The 18,547-nt window shown below is 45.7% G+C and overlaps 1 protein-coding gene across 4 annotated transcripts in view; it reads left to right on the top strand.

The window, feature by feature from the left end:
• The window catches only part of DCLK1 (doublecortin like kinase 1), a 560,745-nt gene that overhangs the window by 450,654 nt on the left and 91,544 nt on the right, over positions 1-18,547 (top strand). For all 4 annotated transcript variants that reach the window (XM_063951825.1, XM_063951824.1, XM_063951822.1 and 1 more), the window contains one exon: positions 15,004-15,061. In XM_063951825.1, coding sequence (XP_063807895.1) covers positions 15,004-15,061 — 58 coding nt within the window. The remainder of the gene's footprint in view (positions 1-15,003; positions 15,062-18,547) is intronic.

Raw genomic sequence — 18,547 nt, 5'->3', positions numbered from 1 at the left:
TGCACATACAAATGTAATGTATTTTTCTCTGACGTCCTAGTGGATGCTGGGGACTCCGTAAGGACCATGGGGAATAGACGGCTCCGCAGGAGACTGGGCACATCTAAAGAAAGCTTTAGGACTATCTGGTGTGCACTGGCTCCTCCCCCTATGACCCTCCTCCAAGCCTCAGTTAGATTTCTGTGCCCGGCTGAGCTGGATGCACACTAGGGGCTCTCCTGAGCTCCTAGGAAGAAAGTATATGTTAGGTTTTTTATTTTCAGTGAGACCTGCTGGCAACAGGCTCACTGCACCGAGGGACTAAGGTGAGAAGAAGCGAACCTACCTAAGTGGTGGTAGCTTGGGCTTCTTAGGCTACTGGACACCATTAGCTCCAGAGGGATCGAACACAGGACACGACCTCGTCGTCCGTTCCCGGAGCCGCGCCGCCGTCCCCCTTACAGAGCCAGAAGCAAGAAGGTGGTCCGGAAAATCGGCGGCTGAAGACTTCTGTCTTCTCCAAGGTAGCGCACAGCACTGCAGCTGTGCGCCATTGCTCCTCATGCACACCACACACTGCGGTCACTGATGGGTGCAGGGCACTGGGGGGGGGGGCGCCCTGAGCAGCAATACTGACACCTTGGCTGGCGAACTGACACCATATATAGCCCCAGGGGCTATATAGGTGTTTATTAACCCCTGCCAGAACTTTTACAATAGCGGGAGAAAGCCCGCCGAAAAAGGGGCGGAGCGATCTCCCTCAGCACACTGGCGCCATTTTCCCTCACAGCTCTGCTGGAGGGATCGCTCCCTGGCTCTCCCCTGCAGTCCTGCGCTACAGAAAAGGGTTAAAAAGAGAGGGGGGGCACAAATTAGGCGCAGTATATATATATTATGCAGCTATAAGGGAAAACACTCTCTATAGGTGATATCCCTGTGATATATAGCGCTCTGGTGTGTGCTGGCATACACTCCCTCTGTCTCCCCAAAGGGCTTTGTGGGGTCCTGTCCTCTGTCAGAGCATTCCCTGTGTGTGTGCTGTGTGTCAGTACTGCTGTGTCGACATGTATGATGAGGATAATGATGTGGAGGCGGAGCAAATGCCTGTGAATGGGATGTCACCCCCTGCGGGGTCGACACCGGTGTGGATGGACTTATGGAAGGAATTACGTGACAGTGTCAACTCCTTACATAAAAGGTTTGACGACATAGGACAGCCGGCTGCTCAGCTTGTGCCTGTCCAAGCGTCTCACATGTCATCAGGGGCTCTAAAACGGCCGCTACCTCAGATGGCAGACACAGATGTTGACACGGATACCGACTCCAGTGTCGACGACGATGAGACTAGTGTACCTTCCAATAGGGCCACCCGTTACATGATTGAGGCAATGAAAAATGTATTACACATTTCTGATAATACCCCAGATACCACAAAACAGGGTATTATGTTTGGTGACAGAAAACTACCAGTAGTTTTCCTGCATCTGAGAAATTGATATGAGGTGTGTGAGGAAGCGTGGCTTTCCCCCGATAAGAAATTGCCAGTGTGACTGACCAGTGACCTGACCACACTGACCACCAGTATAGTTAGTAGTATACTATATTGTGATTGCCTGAAAAAGTTAAACACTCGTCGTGTGACTTCACTTGTGTGGTGTTTTTTTTTTTATTCTATAAAAAACTCATTCTGCTGACAGACAGTGTCCAGCAGGTCCGTCATTATATAATATATATACCTGTCCGGCTGCAGTAGTGATATATATATATTTTTTATATCATTATTTATCATCCAGTCGCAGCAGACACAGTACGGTAGTTCACGGCTGTAGCTACCTCTGTGTCGGCACTCGGCAGTCCATCCATAATTGTATACCACCTACCCGTGGTTTTTTTTTCTTTCTTCTTTATACATACATACTACTACATCTCTTTATCAACCAGTCTATATTAGCAGCAGACACAGTACAGTACGGTAGTTCACGGCTGTGGCTACCTCTGTGTCGGCACTCGGCAGTCCGTCCATAATTGTATACCACCTAACCGTGGTTTTTTTTTTTCTTCTTTATACATACATACTACGACATCTCTTTATCAACCAGTCTATATTAGCAGCAGACACAGTACAGTACGGTAGTTCACGGCTGTGGCTACCTCTGTGTCGGCACTCGGCAGTCCGTCCATAATTGTATACCACCTAACCGTGGTTTTTTTTTCTTTCTTCTTCATACATACATACTACGACATCTCTTTATCAACCAGTCTATATTAGCAGCAGACACAGTACAGTACGGTAGTTCACGGCTGTGGCTACCTCTGTGTCGGCACTCGGCAGTCCGTCCATAATTGTATACCACCTAACCGTGGTTTTTTTTTCTTTCTTCTTTATACATACATACTACGACATCTCTTTATCAACCAGTCTATATTAGCAGCAGACACAGTACAGTACGGTAGTTCACGGCTGTGGCTACCTCTGTGTCGGCACTCGGCAGTCCGTCCATAATTGTATACCACCTAACCGTGGTTTTTTCTCTAACGTCCTAGTGGATGCTGGGGACTCCGTCAGGACCATGGGGAATAGCGGGCTCCGCAGGAGACAGGGCACATCTAAAAAGCTTTTTAGGTCACATGGTGTGTACTGGCTCCTCCCCCTATGACCCTCCTCCAAGCCTCAGTTAGGTTTTTGTGCCCGTCCGAGAAGGGTGCAAACTGGATGGCTCTCTTAAGGAGCTGTTTAGTAAAGTTTTTTTTTAGGTTTCTAATCAGTGATTCCTGCTGGCGACAGGATCACTGCAACGAGGGACTTAGGGGAGAGACTTGCAACTCACCTGCGTGCAGGAGGATTGAAGTTTTAGGCTACTGGACACTGAGCTCCAGAGGGAGTCGGAACACAGGTCAGCCTGGGGTTCGTCCCGGAGCCGCGCCGCCGATCCCCCTTACAGACGCTGAAGAAAGACGGCGGAACGGAGGTCCGGAAACAGGCGGCAGAAGACTTCACAGTCTTCAGAGAGGTAGCGCACAGCACTGCAGCTGTGCGCCATTGTTGCTACACGGCTCACTGACACGGTCACGGAGGGTGCAGGGCGCTGCTGGGGGCGCCCTGGGCAGCAATATAAATACCTATTTGGCAAATAAATACATCACATATAGCCATTAAGGCTATATGTATGTATTTAACCCAGGCCAGTTTTCCTAATAACCGGGAGAAAAGCCCGCCGTGAAAGGGGCGCAGCTTATTCTCCTCAGCACTCAGCGCCATTTTCCTGACCAGCTCCGCTGGTGAGGAAGGCTCCCACTCTCCCCTGCACTACAGAAACAGGGTTAAAGAGAAGGGGGGCATAAATTGGCGATATAATTATATATTAAGAGCCCATATATAGAAACAACACCTTCTAGGGTTGTTATATACATTATGGCGCTTTTGGTGTGTGCTGGCAAACTCTCCCTCTGTCTCCCCAAAGGGCTAGTGGGTCCTGTCCTCTATCAGAGCATTCCCTGTATGTGTGTGCTGTAGGTCGGTACGTGTGTGTCGACATGTATGAGGAAAATGTTGGTGAGGAGACGGAGAAAATTGCCTGTAATGGTGATGTCACTCTCTAGGGAGTCGACACCAGAATGGATGGCTTACTTATGGAATTACGTGATAATGTCAACACGCTGCAAGCCGGTTGACGACATGAGACAGCCGGCGGACAAATTAGTATCGGTCCAGGCGTCTCAGACACCGTCAGGGGCTTGTAAAAACGCCCATTTACCTCAGTCGGTCGACAGACACTGACACGGACACTGACCCCAGTGTCGACGGTGAAGAAACAAACGTATTTTTCCTTTAGGGCCACAAGTTACATGTTAAGGGCAATGAAGGAGGTGTTACGTATTTCTGATACCACAAGTACCACAAATAAGGGTATTTTGTAGGGTGGGAAAAAACTACTTGTAGTTTTGCCTAAATCAGATAAATTAAATGAAGTGTGTGATGATACGTGGGGTTCCTCCGACAGAAAGTTATGGGCGGTATACCCTTTTTCCCGCCAGTAGTAAGGGCGAGTTGGAAAACACACCTTAGGGTGGACAAGGCGCTCACACGCTTATAAAAAACATGGCGTTACCGTTTCCAGATACGGCCGCCCTCAAGGAGCCAGCTGATAGGAAGCTGGAAAATATCATAACAGTATATACACACATACTGGTGTTATACTACGACCAGCAATCGCCTCAGCCTGGATGTGCAGCGCTGAGGGGGCTTGGTCGGATTTCCTGACTGAAAATTTTGATACCCTTGACAGGGACAGGATTTTATTGTCTATAGAGCATTTTAAGGATGCATTTCTATATATGTGTGATGCGCAGAGGCATATTTGCATTCTGGCATCAAGAGTAAATGTGATGTACATATCTGCCAGACGAAGACACGACAGTGGTCAGGTGAGGCAGATTCCAGACGGCATATGGAAGTATTGCCGTATAAAGGGGCGGTCCATTGGACCTGGTGGCCATGGCAACAGCTGAAAAATCCACCTTTTGTTACCCCGAGTCACATATTGGCAGAAAAGGACACAGTCTTTTCAGTCTCAGTCCTTTCGTCCCCATACGGGCAGGCGGGCGAAGGCCAGTCATATCTGCCCAGGGGGAGAGGAAAGGGAAGAAGACTGCAGCAAGCAGCTCATTCCCAGGAACAGAAGCTCCTCACGGCTTCTGCCAAGTCCGCAGCATAACGCTGGGGCCGTACAAGCGGACTCAGGTGCGGTAGGGGGTCATCTCAAGAGTTTCAGCAACACTCGCAAGGGAACTCCGGGATCCTACATGTAATATCCCAGGTGTACATTGGAAATTCGAGACGTCTCCCCCTCACACAATTCACAGGCTGTATTCCCAGCAGGTGATAATCAAAGTACCCTTCTTACAACAAGGAAGGGGGTAGTATTCCACACTATATTGTGGTACTGAAGCCAACCGGCTCGGTGAGATCTGAAATATTTGAACACTTACATACAAGCGTTCAAATCAAGATGGAGTCACTCGGAGCAGTGATAGCGAACCAGGAAGAAGGGGACGATATGATGTCACTGGATATCAGGGACGTTTACCTACAGGTCCAAATTTGCCCTTCTCACCAAGGGTACTTCAGGTTCCTGGTACAGAACTGTCACTATCAGTTCAGACGCTGCCGTTTGGATGGTCCACGGCGCCCCGGGTCTTTACCAAGGTAATGGCCGGAATGATGATTTTTCTTAAAAGAAACATGGACGCTTTCCTGATAAGGGCAAGGTCCAGAGAACAGTTGGAGGTCGGAGTAGCACTATCTTAAGTAGTTCTACGACAGCACGAGTGGATTCTAAATATTCCAAAATCGCAGCTTTTTCCGACGACACGTCTACTGTTCCTAGGGAAGATTCTGGACACAGTCCAGAAAAACGTGTTTCTCCCAGTGGAGAAAACCAGGGAGTTATCCGAGCTAATCGGGATCCTCCTAAAACCAGGAAAAGTGTCAGTGCATCATTGCACAAGAGTCCTGGTAAAAATGGTGGCTTATTACGAAGCAATTCCATTCGGCAGATTTCCCGCAAGAACTCTTCAGTGGGATCTGCTGGACAAATGGTCCGGATCGCATCCTCAGATGCATCAGCGGATAACCCTATATCCAAGGAAAAGGGTGTCTCTCCTGTGGTGATTACAGAGTGCTCATCTTCTAGAGGGCCGCAGATTCGGCATTCAGGATTGGATGCCGGTGACCACGGAGGCCAGCCTGAGAGGCTGGGGAACAGTCACACAGGGAAAAAATTTCCAGGGAAGTGTGATTAAGTCTGGAGAATTCTCTCTGCATAAATAAGCTTAGAGCAAATTTATAATGCTCTAAACTTAGCTAGACCTCTGCTTCAAGGTCAGCCGGTATTGATCCAGTGGGATAACATCACGGCAGTCGCCCACGTAAACAGAAGGGCGGCACAAGAAGCAGGAGGGCAGTGAAAACTGCAAGGATTTTTCGCTAGGCGGAAAATCATGTGATAGCACTGTCAGCAGTGTTCTTTCCGGGAGTGGACGACTGGGAAGCAGACTTCCTCAGCAGGCATGACCTCCACCCGGGAGAGTGGAAACTTCATAGGGAAGTTTTTCAACATGATTGTGGACCGTTGGCAAAGACCAAAGGTGGACATGATGGCGTCCCGCCCGAACAAAAACGGGACAGGTATTCCGCCAGGTCATGAGACCTTCAGGCGATAGCTGTGGATGTTCTGGTAACACCGTGGGTGTACCAGTCTGTGTATGTGTTCCCTCCTCTGTTTCTCATAACCAGGGTATTGAGAATTATAAGACATAGAGGAGTATGAACTATACTAGTGGCTCCGGATTGGCCAAGAGGGACTTGGTACCCGGAACTTCAAGAAATGCTCACAGAGGACTAAGGGCCTGGGGAGCTAAGAAGGGACTTGATTCAGCAAGTACCATGTCTATTCCAAGACTTACCGCGGCTGCGTTTGACGGCATGGCGGTTGAATGCCGGATCCTGAGGGGAAAAGGCATTCCATAAGAGGTCATACCTACCCTGGTCAAAGCCAGGAAGGAGGTGACCGCACAACGTCATCACCACATGTGGTGAAAATATGTTGCGTGGGTGAGGCCAGGAAGGCTCCACGACGGAAATTCAACTAGGTCGATTTCTACACTTCCTGAAAACAGGAGTGTTTTGGACCTCAAATTGGGGTTCATTAACATTTAAATTTCGGCCCTGTAGATTTTCTTCCAGAAAGAATTGACTTCTGTTCCTGAAGTCCAGATTGTAAAGGATGTATTGCATATACAGCTTTTTTGTGCCCCTAGGGGCACCGTGAGATCTCAACATAGTGTTGGGATTTCTTAAAATCATATTGGTTTGAACCGCTCAAATCTGTGGATTTGAAATATCTCACATGGAAAGTGACCATGCTGTTGACAAATATCTCACATGGGAAGTGACCATGTTGTTAGCCCTGGCCTCGGCCAGGCGATTGTCAGAATGGGCGGCTTTGTCTTACAAAAGCCCATATTAAAATTTTCCATTTGAACAGGACAGAACTGGGACTCGTCTCCAGTTTCTTCATGAAGGGGTGTCAGCGTTTTCACCTGAAACAACCTCTTGTGGTGCCTGCGGCTACTAGGGACTTGGAGGACTCCAAGTTACTAGACGTGGTCAGGGCCCTAAAAATATATATATATATATATATAGTTAGGACGGCTGGAGTCAGAAAGTCTGACTTGCTGTTTATACTGTATACACCCAACAAGCTGGGTGCTCATGCTTCTAAGCAGTCTATTGCACGCTGGATTTGTAGTACAATTCAGCTTGCACATTCTGTGGCAGGCCTGCCACAGACGAAATATGTAGATGCCCATTCCACAAGGAAGGTGGGCTCATCCTGGGCGGCTGCCCGAGGAGTCTCGGCATTACAACTTTGCCGAGCAGCTACGTGGTCAGGGGAGAACACGTTTGTAAAATTTTACAAATTTTGATACTCTGGCTAAGGAGGACCTGGAGTTCTCTCATTCGGTGCTGCAGAGTCATCCGCACTCTCCCGCCCGTTTGGGAGCTTTGGTATAATCCCCATGGTCCTGACGGAGTCCCCAGCATCCACTAGGACGTTAGAGAAAATAAGAATTTACTTACCGATAATTCTATTTCTCGTAGTCCGTAGTGGATGCTGGGCGCCCATCCCAAGTGCGGATTGTCTGCAATGCTTGTACATAGTTATTGTTACAAAAATCGGGTTATTACTATTGTTGTGAGCCATCTTTTCGGAGGCTACTTCGTTTTGTTATCATACTGTTAACTGGGTTCAGATCACAAGTTGTACGGTGTGATTGGTGTGGCTGGTATGAGTCTTACCCGGGATTCAAGATCCTTCCTTATTGTGTACGCTCGTCCGGGCACAGTACCTAACTGAGGCTTGGAGGAGGGTCATAGGGGGAGGAGCCAGTACACACCATGTGACCTAAAAAGCTTTTTAGATGTGCCCTGTCTCCTGCGGAGCCCGCTATTCCCCATGGTCCTGACGGAGTCCCCAGCATCCACTACGGACTACGAGAAATAGAATTATCGGTAAGTAAATTCTTATTTTTTTCTTTCTTCTTCATACATACATACTACGACATCTCTTTATCAACCAGTCTATATTAGCAGCAGACACAGTACGGTAGTTCACGGCTGTAGCTACCTCTGTGTCGGCACTCGGCAGTCCGTCCATAATTGTATACTAGTATCCATCCATCTCCATTGTTTACCTGAGGTGCCTTTTAGTTGTGCCTATTAAAATATGGAGAACAAAAATGTTGAGGTTCCAAAATTAGGGAAAGATCAAGATCCACTTCCACCTCGTGCTGAAGCTGCTGCCACTAGTCATGGCCGAGACGATGAAATGCCAGCAACGTCGTCTGCCAAGGCCGATGCCCAATGTCATAGTACAGAGCATGTCAAATCCAAAACACCAAATATCAGTAAAAAAAGGACTCCAAAACCTAAAATAAAATAGTCGGAGGAGAAGCGTAAACTTGCCAATATGCCATTTACCACACGGAGTGGCAAGGAACGGCTGAGGCCCTGGCCTATGTTCATGGCTAGTGGTTCAGCTTCACATGAGGATGGAGGCACTCAGCCTCTCGCTAGAAAAATGAAAAGACTCAAGCTGGCAAAAGCAGTAGCACCGCAAAGAACTGTGCGTTCTTCGAAATCCCAAATCCACAAGGAGAGTCCAATTGTGTCGGTTGCGATGCCTGACCTTCCCAACACTGGACGTGAAGAGCATGCGCCTTCCACCATTTGCACGCCCCCTGCAAGTGCTGGAAGGAGCACCCGCAGTCCAGTTCCTGATAGTCAGATTGAAGATGTCAGTGTTGAAGTACACCAGGATGAGGAGGATATGGGTGTTGCTGGCGCTGGGGAGGAAATTGACCAGGAGGATTCTGATGGTGAGGTGGTTTGTTTAAGTCAGGCACCCGGGGAGACACCTGTTGTCCGTGGGAGGAATATGGCCGTTGACATGCCTGGTGAAAATACCAAAAAAATCAGCTCTTCGGTGTGGAACTATTTCAACAGAAATGCGGACAACAGGTGTCAAGCCGTGTGTTCCCTTTGTCAAGCTGTAATAAGTAGGGGTAAGGACGTTAACCACCTCGGAACATCCTCCCTTATACGTCACCTGCAGCGCATTCATAATAAGTCAGTGACAAGTTCAAAAACTTTGGGTGACAGCGGAAGCAGTCCACTGACCAGTAAATCCCTTCCTCTTGTAACCAAGCTCACGCAAACCACCCCACCAACTCCCTCAGTGTCAATTTCCTCCTTCCCCAGGAATGCCAATAGTCCTGCAGGCAATGTCACTGGCAATTCTGACGAGTCCTCTCCTGCCTGGGATTCCTCCGATGCATCCTTGCGTGTAACGCCTACTGCTGCTGGCGCTGCTGTTGTTGCTGCTGGGAGTCGATGGTCATCCCAGAGGGGAAGTCGTAAGCCCACTTGTACTACTTCCAGTAAGCAATTGACTGTTCAACAGTCCTTTGCGAGGAAGATGAAATATCACAGCAGTCATCCTGCTGCAAAGCGGATAACTGAGGCCTTGACAACTATGTTGGTGTTAGACGTGCATCCGGTATCCGCCGTTAGTTCACAGGGAACTAGACAATTTATTGAGGCAGTGTGCCCCCGTTACCAAATGCCATCTAGGTTCCACTTCTCTAGGCAGGCGATACCGAGAATGTACACGGACGTCAGAAAAAGACTCACCAGTGTCCTAAAAAATGCAGTTGTACCCAATGTCCACTTAACCACGGACATGTGGACAAGTGGAGCAGGGCAGGGTCAGGACTATATGACTGTGACAGCCCACTGGGTAGATGTATGGACTCCCGCCGCAAGAACAGCAGCGGCGGCACCAGTAGCAGCATCTCGCAAACGCCAACTCTTTCCTAGGCAGGCTACGCTTTGTATCACCGGTTTCCAGAATACGCACACAGCTGAAAACCTCTTACGGCAACTGAGGAAGATCATCGCGGAATGGCTTACCCCAATTGGACTCTCCTGTGGATTTGTGGCATCGGACAACGCCAGCAATATTGTGTGTGCATTAAATATGGGCAAATTCCAGCACGTCCCATGTTTTGCACATACCTTGAATTTGGTGGTGCAGAATTATTTAAAAAACGACAGGGGCGTGCAAGAGATGCTGTCGGTGGCCAGAAAAATTGCGGGACACTTTCGGCGTACAGGCACCACGTACAGAAGACTGGATCACCACCAAAAACTACTGAACCTGCCCTGCCATCATCTGAAGCAAGAAGTGGTAACGAGGTGGAATTCAACCCTCTATATGCTTCAGAGGTTGGAGGAGCAGCAAAAGGCCATTCAAGCCTATACAATTGAGCACGATATAGGAGGTGGAATGCACCTGTCTCAAGCGCAGTGGAGAATGATTTCAACGTTGTGCAAGGTTCTGATGCCCTTTGAACTTGCCACACGTGAAGTCAGTTCAGACACTGCCAGCCTGAGTCAGGTCATTCCCCTCATCAGGCTTTTGCAGAAGAAGCTGGAGACATTGAAGGAGGAGCTAACACGGAGCGATTCCGCTAGGCATGTGGGACTTGTGGATGGAGCCCTTAATTCGCTTAACAAGGATTCACGGGTGGTCAATCTGTTGAAATCAGAGCACTACATTTTGGCCACCGTGCTCGATCCTAGATTTAAAGCCTACCTTGGATCTCTCTTTCCGGCAGACACAAGTCTGCTGGGGTTGAAAGACCTGCTGGTGAGAAAATTGTCAAGTCAAGCGGAACGCGACCTGTCAACATCTCCTCCTTCACATTCTCCCGCAACTGGGGGTGCGAGGAAAAGGCTCAGAATTCCGAGCCCACCCGCTGGCGGTGATGCAGGGCAGTCTGGAGCGACTGCTGATGCTGACATCTGGTCCGGACTGAAGGACCTGACAACGATTACGGACATGTCGTCTACTGTCACTGCATATGATTCTCTCACCATTGAAAGAATGGTGGAGGATTATATGAGTGACCGCATCCAAGTAGGCACGTCACACAGTCCATACTTATACTGGCAGGAAAAAGAGGCAATTTGGAGGCCATTGCACAAACTGGCTTTATTCTACCTAAGTTGCCCTCCCACAAGTGTGTACTCCGAAAGAGTGTTTAGTGCCGCCGCTCACCTTGTCAGCAATCGGCGTACGAGGTTACATCCAGAAAATGTGGAGAAGATGATGTTCATTAAAATGAATTATAATCAATTCCTCCGCGGAGACATTGACCAGCAGCAATTGCCTCCACAAAGTACACAGGGAGCTGAGATGGTGGATTCCAGTGGGGACGAATTGATAATCTGTGAGGAGGGGGATGTACACGGTGATATATCGGAGGGTGATGATGAGGTGGACATCTTGCCTCTGTAGAGCCAGTTTGTGCAAGGAGAGATTAATTGCTTCTTTTTTGGGGGGGTCCAAACCAACCCGTCATATCAGTCACAGTCGTGTGGCAGACCCTGTCACTGAAATGATGGGTTGGTTAAAGTGTGCATGTCCTGTTTTGTTTATACAACATAAGGGTGGGTGGGAGGGCCCAAGGACAATTCCATCTTGCACCTCTTTTTTCTTTTATTTTTCTTTGCGTCATGTGCTGTTTGGGGAGGGTTTTTTGGAAGGGACATCCTGCGTGACACTGCAGTGCCACTCCTAAATGGGCCCGGTGTTTGTGTCGGCCACTAGGGTCGCTAATCTTACTCACACAGTCAGCTACCTCATTGCGCCTCTTTTTTTCTTTGCGTCATGTGCTGATTGGGGAGGGTTTTTTGGAAGGGACATCCTGCGTGACACTGCAGTGCCACTCCTAAATGGGCCCGGTGTTTGTGTCGGCCACTAGGGTCGCTAATCTTACTCACACAGTCAGCTACCTCATTGCGCCTCTTTTTTTCTTTGCGTCATGTGCTGATTGGGGAGGGTTTTTTGGAAGGGACATCCTGCGTGACACTGCAGTGCCACTCCTAAATGGGCCCGGTGTTTGTGTCGGCCACTAGGGTCGCTAATCTTACTCACACAGTCAGCTACCTCATTGCGCCTCTTTTTTTCTTTGCGTCATGTGCTGATTGGGGAGGGTTTTTTGGAAGGGACATCCTGCGTGACACTGCAGTGCCACTCCTAAATGGGCCCGGTGTTTGTGTCGGCCACTAGGGTCGCTAATCTTACTCACACAGTCAGCTACCTCATTGCGCCTCTTTTTTTCTTTGCGTCATGTGCTGATTGGGGAGGGTTTTTTGGAAGGGACATCCTGCGTGACACTGCAGTGCCACTCCTAAATGGGCCCGGTGTTTGTGTCGGCCACTAGGGTCGCTAATCTTACTCACACAGTCAGCTACCTCATTGCGCCTCTTTTTTTCTTTGCGTCATGTGCTGATTGGGGAGGGTTTTTTGGAAGGGACATCCTGCGTGACACTGCAGTGCCACTCCTAAATGGGCCCGGTGTTTGTGTCGGCCACTAGGGTCGCTAATCTTACTCACACAGTCAGCTACCTCATTGCGCCTCTTTTTTTCTTTGCGTCATGTGCTGATTGGGGAGGGTTTTTTGGAAGGGACATCCTGCGTGACACTGCAGTGCCACTCCTAAATGGGCCCGGTGTTTGTGTCGGCCACTAGGGTCGCTTATCTTACTCACACAGTCAGCTACCTCATTGCGCCTCTTTTTTTCTTTGCGTCATGTGCTGATTGGGGAGGGTTTTTTGGAAGGGACATCCTGCGTGACACTGCAGTGCCACTCCTAGATGGGCCAGGTGTTTGTGTCGGCCACTAGTGTCGCTTAGCTTAGTCATCCAGCGACCTTGGTGCAAATTTTAGGACTAAAAATAATATTGTGAGGTGTGAGGTATTCAGAATAGACTGAAAATGAGTGGAAATTATGGTTTTTGAGGTTAATAATAATATGGGATCAAAATGACCCCCAAATTCTATGATTTAAGCTGTTTTTTAGTGTTTTTTTTAAAAAACACCCGAATCCAAAACACACCCGAATCCGACAAAAAAAATTCGGTGAGGTTTTGCCAAAACGCGGTCGAACCCAAAACACGGCCGCGGAACCGAACCCAAAACCAAAACACAAAACCCGAAAAATTTCAGGCGCTCATCTCTAGTTTAAAGTAAAGATATCTATATCTCACCAACCAACCAACCAACCAACCAACCAACCAACCAGAGTTAGGGACCAGACACTTAGGGGTCAGAACGCCTCTTGTAAATAAATCCACATTTTCGGGAATTGCTCAGCAAACAGGAAACTTTTTCATGTTTGAATAATATAATACACATGATGAATAGTGGAAAACATAGATCATAGAAGAACTGGGGTAACTATAATGTCATTGGTCTCGCACAGATGTAATGTATAGCAGAAAAGGCAGAGGGCAACTGGGAGGAAGGTATTAGTTACTCTGTGTTATACTTATGAATCAGTCCAAGGAGGCCCTGGCTTTCATTTTATACTCACAATTAATGGTCCTGTGTCTGCATTACATTAATGAATCATCATCATAATAATAATAATCTAAAGAATTGATATGCAACGCTTTCATCTGTTTTTTTTTTTTTTTTTGTGGAGCGCTATTATCTGATGATTAATGAATAACAATGAGGAGAGCATCTGGGAGGTGACCATGTAGCAAACTATAGATGGATAAGAGTCATATAAGATATGGACGCAGCTGGCAAAGTTCTGCAGTCTGTAAGAGAATCTGAGAATAAGACAATGTAATACTGTAAGATAACAATTACACGTAAAATTCTGAAATATTAGCGGTCATTTATTTTCATCTATTGTACAGTAACTGAAGTATTTCCCAATATATAGAATTATGTCATCCGTGTACTGTACTATTTGCACTGTGTAGAGAAAGGACATGCACTGCGCAACACTACCTTTGGCCAAATGTAATAGCCCACGATTTGCGGAAGCTGGTGTGATTCTGGCGAGATTGTCATTAGGTTCTTTTAAACTAATTGCCACTACAAATCAAATAAATAGCACCAGCTCCTAAAAATCGTGAGTTATTACTTTTGGCCCCTTTATTTCAATGGAGTAGCATTGACCATTTAAAAAACAAAAAGGAACATTTTTATGAATGTAATTAAAAGTTCCATAAGTGCTCTCACAAGGGTAGGGTGACCACAATTATATATACTGTTGCTGGAGTCTAGATGGGACCTGTATCTCAGTTTGTTGGTGCAGTAACAGAATGGAGAAGAAATACTATAGATGTCAGTATTATGTATACATCACCTGATTGCTATTGCTAGTTTAAGTTGTAACCCCATACTTGCCTACCTGACCCTCTCCATGAGGGAGAAAATGCTCTGTTCCTGGACTTTCCTGGTAATGTATGATTGCCATCACCTGTGGTAAAACACCTTTCTTATCAGTTAACTAGCTCACCACAGGTGATGGCAATCATACATTACCAGGAAAGTCCAGGAACAGAGCATTTTCTCCCTCATGGAAAGGGTCAGGTAGGCAAGTATGAAGTATGTGTAACCCTTACTCAGAGGCAGTGACATTAATTACTTTATTTATATGTAATGTGTCCACACACATGCACATGTGGTCTGTCAATTAATAATGTTTGCACCAGGTGTCGCCAATCTTGACCACAGTCCGATTTAGTTGTTTCAAAACTGTATGTAAGAGCTGTAGCTCAGGCCAGATGACCTTGTTTGTGGCTCTGACTAAGGTGGATATTTAGCAAACCTTCTAAAGGTGATAAGTGGAGGTGCTGCCCACAGCAACCAATCAGAGTTTAGCTGTCATCTTTATGGAACATCCTATAAAATAACTTGAATCTGATTGGTTGCTGTGGGCAACACCTCCACTTGTGCTCTTTAGAAGGCTTGCCAAATGTTAGAGCCGCAAACAATTAATTTGTGAATGGGCACCAAAAAAACTTATTTCCAGCCATGATACTAAATGTCAGTAATGTAAAAAAAGTTGTTTCAAACCTTATTTCTATGTTCGTAGGTCGACTGGCAGAGAATATGCACTGAAAATTATCAATAAGAGCAAGTGCAGAGGCAAGGTGAGTGTTCTCTATATTAAGACCTAAATGTTACATTCCATTAAGCTAAATTGAAATATTTTTAATATCCAAACCCCTCACAGGAAAATATGTATTGTTAAACATGAAATGAGAGCACCATTATAGCAATTCAACACCTTAATTTGTACCTTTGTATTATCTAAAATTGTGGCACTTGGTTTATTTCATCTTAAATACAGTAGATTATATCATACTTGCCTACCTGACCCTCTCCATGAAGGAGAAAATGCTCTGTTCCTGGACTTTCCTGGTAATGTATGATTGCCATCACCTGTGGTGAGCTAGTTAATTGATAAGAAAGGTGTTTCACCACAGGTGATGGCAATCATACATTACCAGGAAAGTCCAGGAACAGAGCATTTTCTCCCTCATGGAGAGGGTCAGGTAGGCAAGTATGGATTATATTATTTTAACACTAAGCCGTTTCGTTATTGGGCTGTATATTTTCTTGCAGCGCTGTTGATATTGATTTGTTTGGAGAAAGTAATATGTAGAAATGCACACCTAGTATGCTTGTAAATAGGGGGCAGATGTATTAAGCCTGGAGAAGTGATAAAGCAGTGATAAGTGAAAGGTGATAACGCACCAGCCAATCAGCTCCTGTCATTTTTCAAACCTGTAATGATTGGCTGGTGCGTTATCACCTTGCACTTATCACTGCTTTATCACTTCTCTAGGCTTAATACATCTGCCCCTAAATATCTTTTATTGCATCAATGTTTCAGTGTTCTATGAAACCACCAAAGATGCCGTCACCGTGTCAGAAGGATATTTTACAAGTTAGGCGTAAATTCATCGGCAGCTTCTATGCCTGCCGCGGAGAATAGTGAGCAGTACAAGCACAAGTTACGTACAGTAGGGGCGTTCACATGTAACTGAGCGTGACACCTGAAGAGCATGCTTGCCTACCTGACCCTCTCCATGAGGGAGAAAATGCTCTGTTCCTGGACTTTCCTGGTAATGTATGATTGCCATCACCTGTGCTGAGTCAGTTAATTGATAAGAAAGGTGTTTCACCTCAGGTGATGGCAATCATACATTACCAGGAAAGTCCAGGAACAGAGCATTTTCTCCCTCATGGAGAGGGTCAGGTAGGCAAGTATGCTGAAGAGGCGATCTACTTAAATATGCAGCTTTTGAGGAGTATATCTACTTGTTAAAAAAAAAAACCCATAAAACAAATAAATTAAAAACTATGTGTCCGTCTACAATAAGTAACTGCTAAAGCAGCGAGACAGGGAGCATGAAGTTCCCTTGCAAAAGCAGCAGCCAGCACATGGCTCTGTCAGGTTTGGCTGCTCACACTGTGGGACAGAGTTACTTAAGCCTTTATAAGTCTATTACGGTAGTTTGCACCGCCAATCAGCTACTGAGAGGTAAAGTGTGAAGCCACCGGAACCCATTCCAGCAGCATTTGTGCTTAATTGAATCTGCCCTAATAACAGACATTCCCTCAGCAAACCCCAGCGCAAAGTAGCCCTTAGCTCAATAGCACCTTGACCAGTGTGTACCAGGATCTATTATTTAGGCATTAAGTTCTGTCACTAACTGCTACGAACTACAAACACCAGCATTTACATCCTGCTGGAATACAAAAGTAATCAAGCCACTCTGATATCAGCTGATCATGTATTCACTCCTTTGTTCATTTGAGACTCCTCCAGGAAAAAGTCTCATCAGTGTCCTTTTTTATTTGTTTTTTAGCGCTGCTGAACAATAAGTAGACTGTATAATTATTCTTTATATAGTGCAGGGGTCATCATCAACAGCAGTACATCCAGATAAAATATCCTACTTTGGCTTGTTTTAATAAACATTACTATACCATTTTACTTTAAATAGTTTATCTCTTCTATATAACAGAGCTACTCATTACCCTCTTTACCATTAGAAACTGAACAATAAATAATTTATATATATATATGTGTATATATAACTATATATATATATATATATATATATATATATATACATACATTGTAAATATATGTATGTATATACAGTATATATACGATAGATAGATAGATATGTTTGTCTGTCTGTATATGTAAACAGTCATTGTAGACCTAGACCGACAGTCACATAGTAAAGCAGCTTGCACTGGTGCCATTCCCCAGAGAGACCATAAAACAGCAGTATGGGTCAGCACTCAGAGGCTAAGTTAAGCAATATACTGTATAGATAGATAGATAGATAGATAGATAGATAGATAGACATATACAGTATATTTCAAATGTTATACACATTAATGATGTAAAAATGTAACTGAATAAGTTGCTATAGTCAAAATGGTTCCGGTATGAATGGTCGACCATGTTATGGTCGACAGTCATTAGGTCGACCACTATTGGTCGACATTGACATGGTCGACACATGAAAATGGTCGACACATGAAAGGTCGACATATGAAAAGGTCGACATGAGTTTTTTTTTTTTTTTTAGTTTTTTAGTTTTTTTGGTGTCGTTTTTTGCGTAAAGTGACTGGGAACCCCAATTAGTGCACCGCGTCCCCTCGCATGGCTCGCTTCGCTCGCCATGCTTCGGGCATGGTGCCTTCGCTTCGCTCGGCACACTTTGCCGTTCCAATCGTAGTCCATGTGGATCGTAAAGTATGGAAAAGTTACCCAAAAGAAAAAAAAGTTAAAAAAACTCATGTCGACCTTTTCATGTGTCGACCTTTCATGTGTCGACAATTTTCATGTGTCGACCATGTGTCCATGTCGACCATGTCAATGTCGACCAATAGCGGTCGACCTAATGACTGTCGACCATAACATGGTCGACCATGTGAACGGATACCAGTCAAAATCAGATGTCTACAGAAAATACTACGGAAGCACCATTTATATTTTCCTGGAGAGAGTGTTAATGAGTCATACACAGTCAGAACAGGGGACTGCATTATCCCCACACCGCCAGGAACACACAATCTGCTTCTATAACGAGCAGCAATGAGGTCAGGGGACTGGAAATGTAATTAGAGAATTGAAAGTAATTATGAGTTTTAAACTAGACCTTCAGAGTTCATCATAGAAATCATGCAATATTAACTCATTTAGTTCTAATATTAGTTCATGTCGGTAGTGCCATGTAATTTTGCTTTCTCAGTTTCTATAGCTACTTAAATAAATCTAAATGTAATATACTACCCTACTATTAGGATAATATGCAAAACTATAATTTAATAACCTAAAGCACTATATTGCCTGCTCCGAAAACAAAATGGCCCCTTCAGCTGTGTGTGCACTAGGGGCACAAGAAAGGCAGGTTTCTAACACATTCTCTGGGAATGTTTCAGTTATGTCTCAACTCTAACAGGAATATTGGTGCTTGTAGACACATACTGGTAACATTAATTATTGACTAATAAGCATTTCAGCTATTGGAACATGCTTTAGGGGTCTATTTATAAAGTTGTGAAAATACCTAACGCCTGTGTTTTTACTAAAGAATGGGCTTTTCTAG

Source organism: Pseudophryne corroboree, chromosome 2, assembly GCF_028390025.1.
Source record: "Pseudophryne corroboree isolate aPseCor3 chromosome 2, aPseCor3.hap2, whole genome shotgun sequence".
NCBI classification, from domain to species: domain Eukaryota; kingdom Metazoa; phylum Chordata; class Amphibia; order Anura; family Myobatrachidae; genus Pseudophryne; species Pseudophryne corroboree.
The sequence above is the reverse complement of the archived record's forward strand: the minus strand, read 5'-3'. Positions and strand labels throughout refer to the sequence as shown.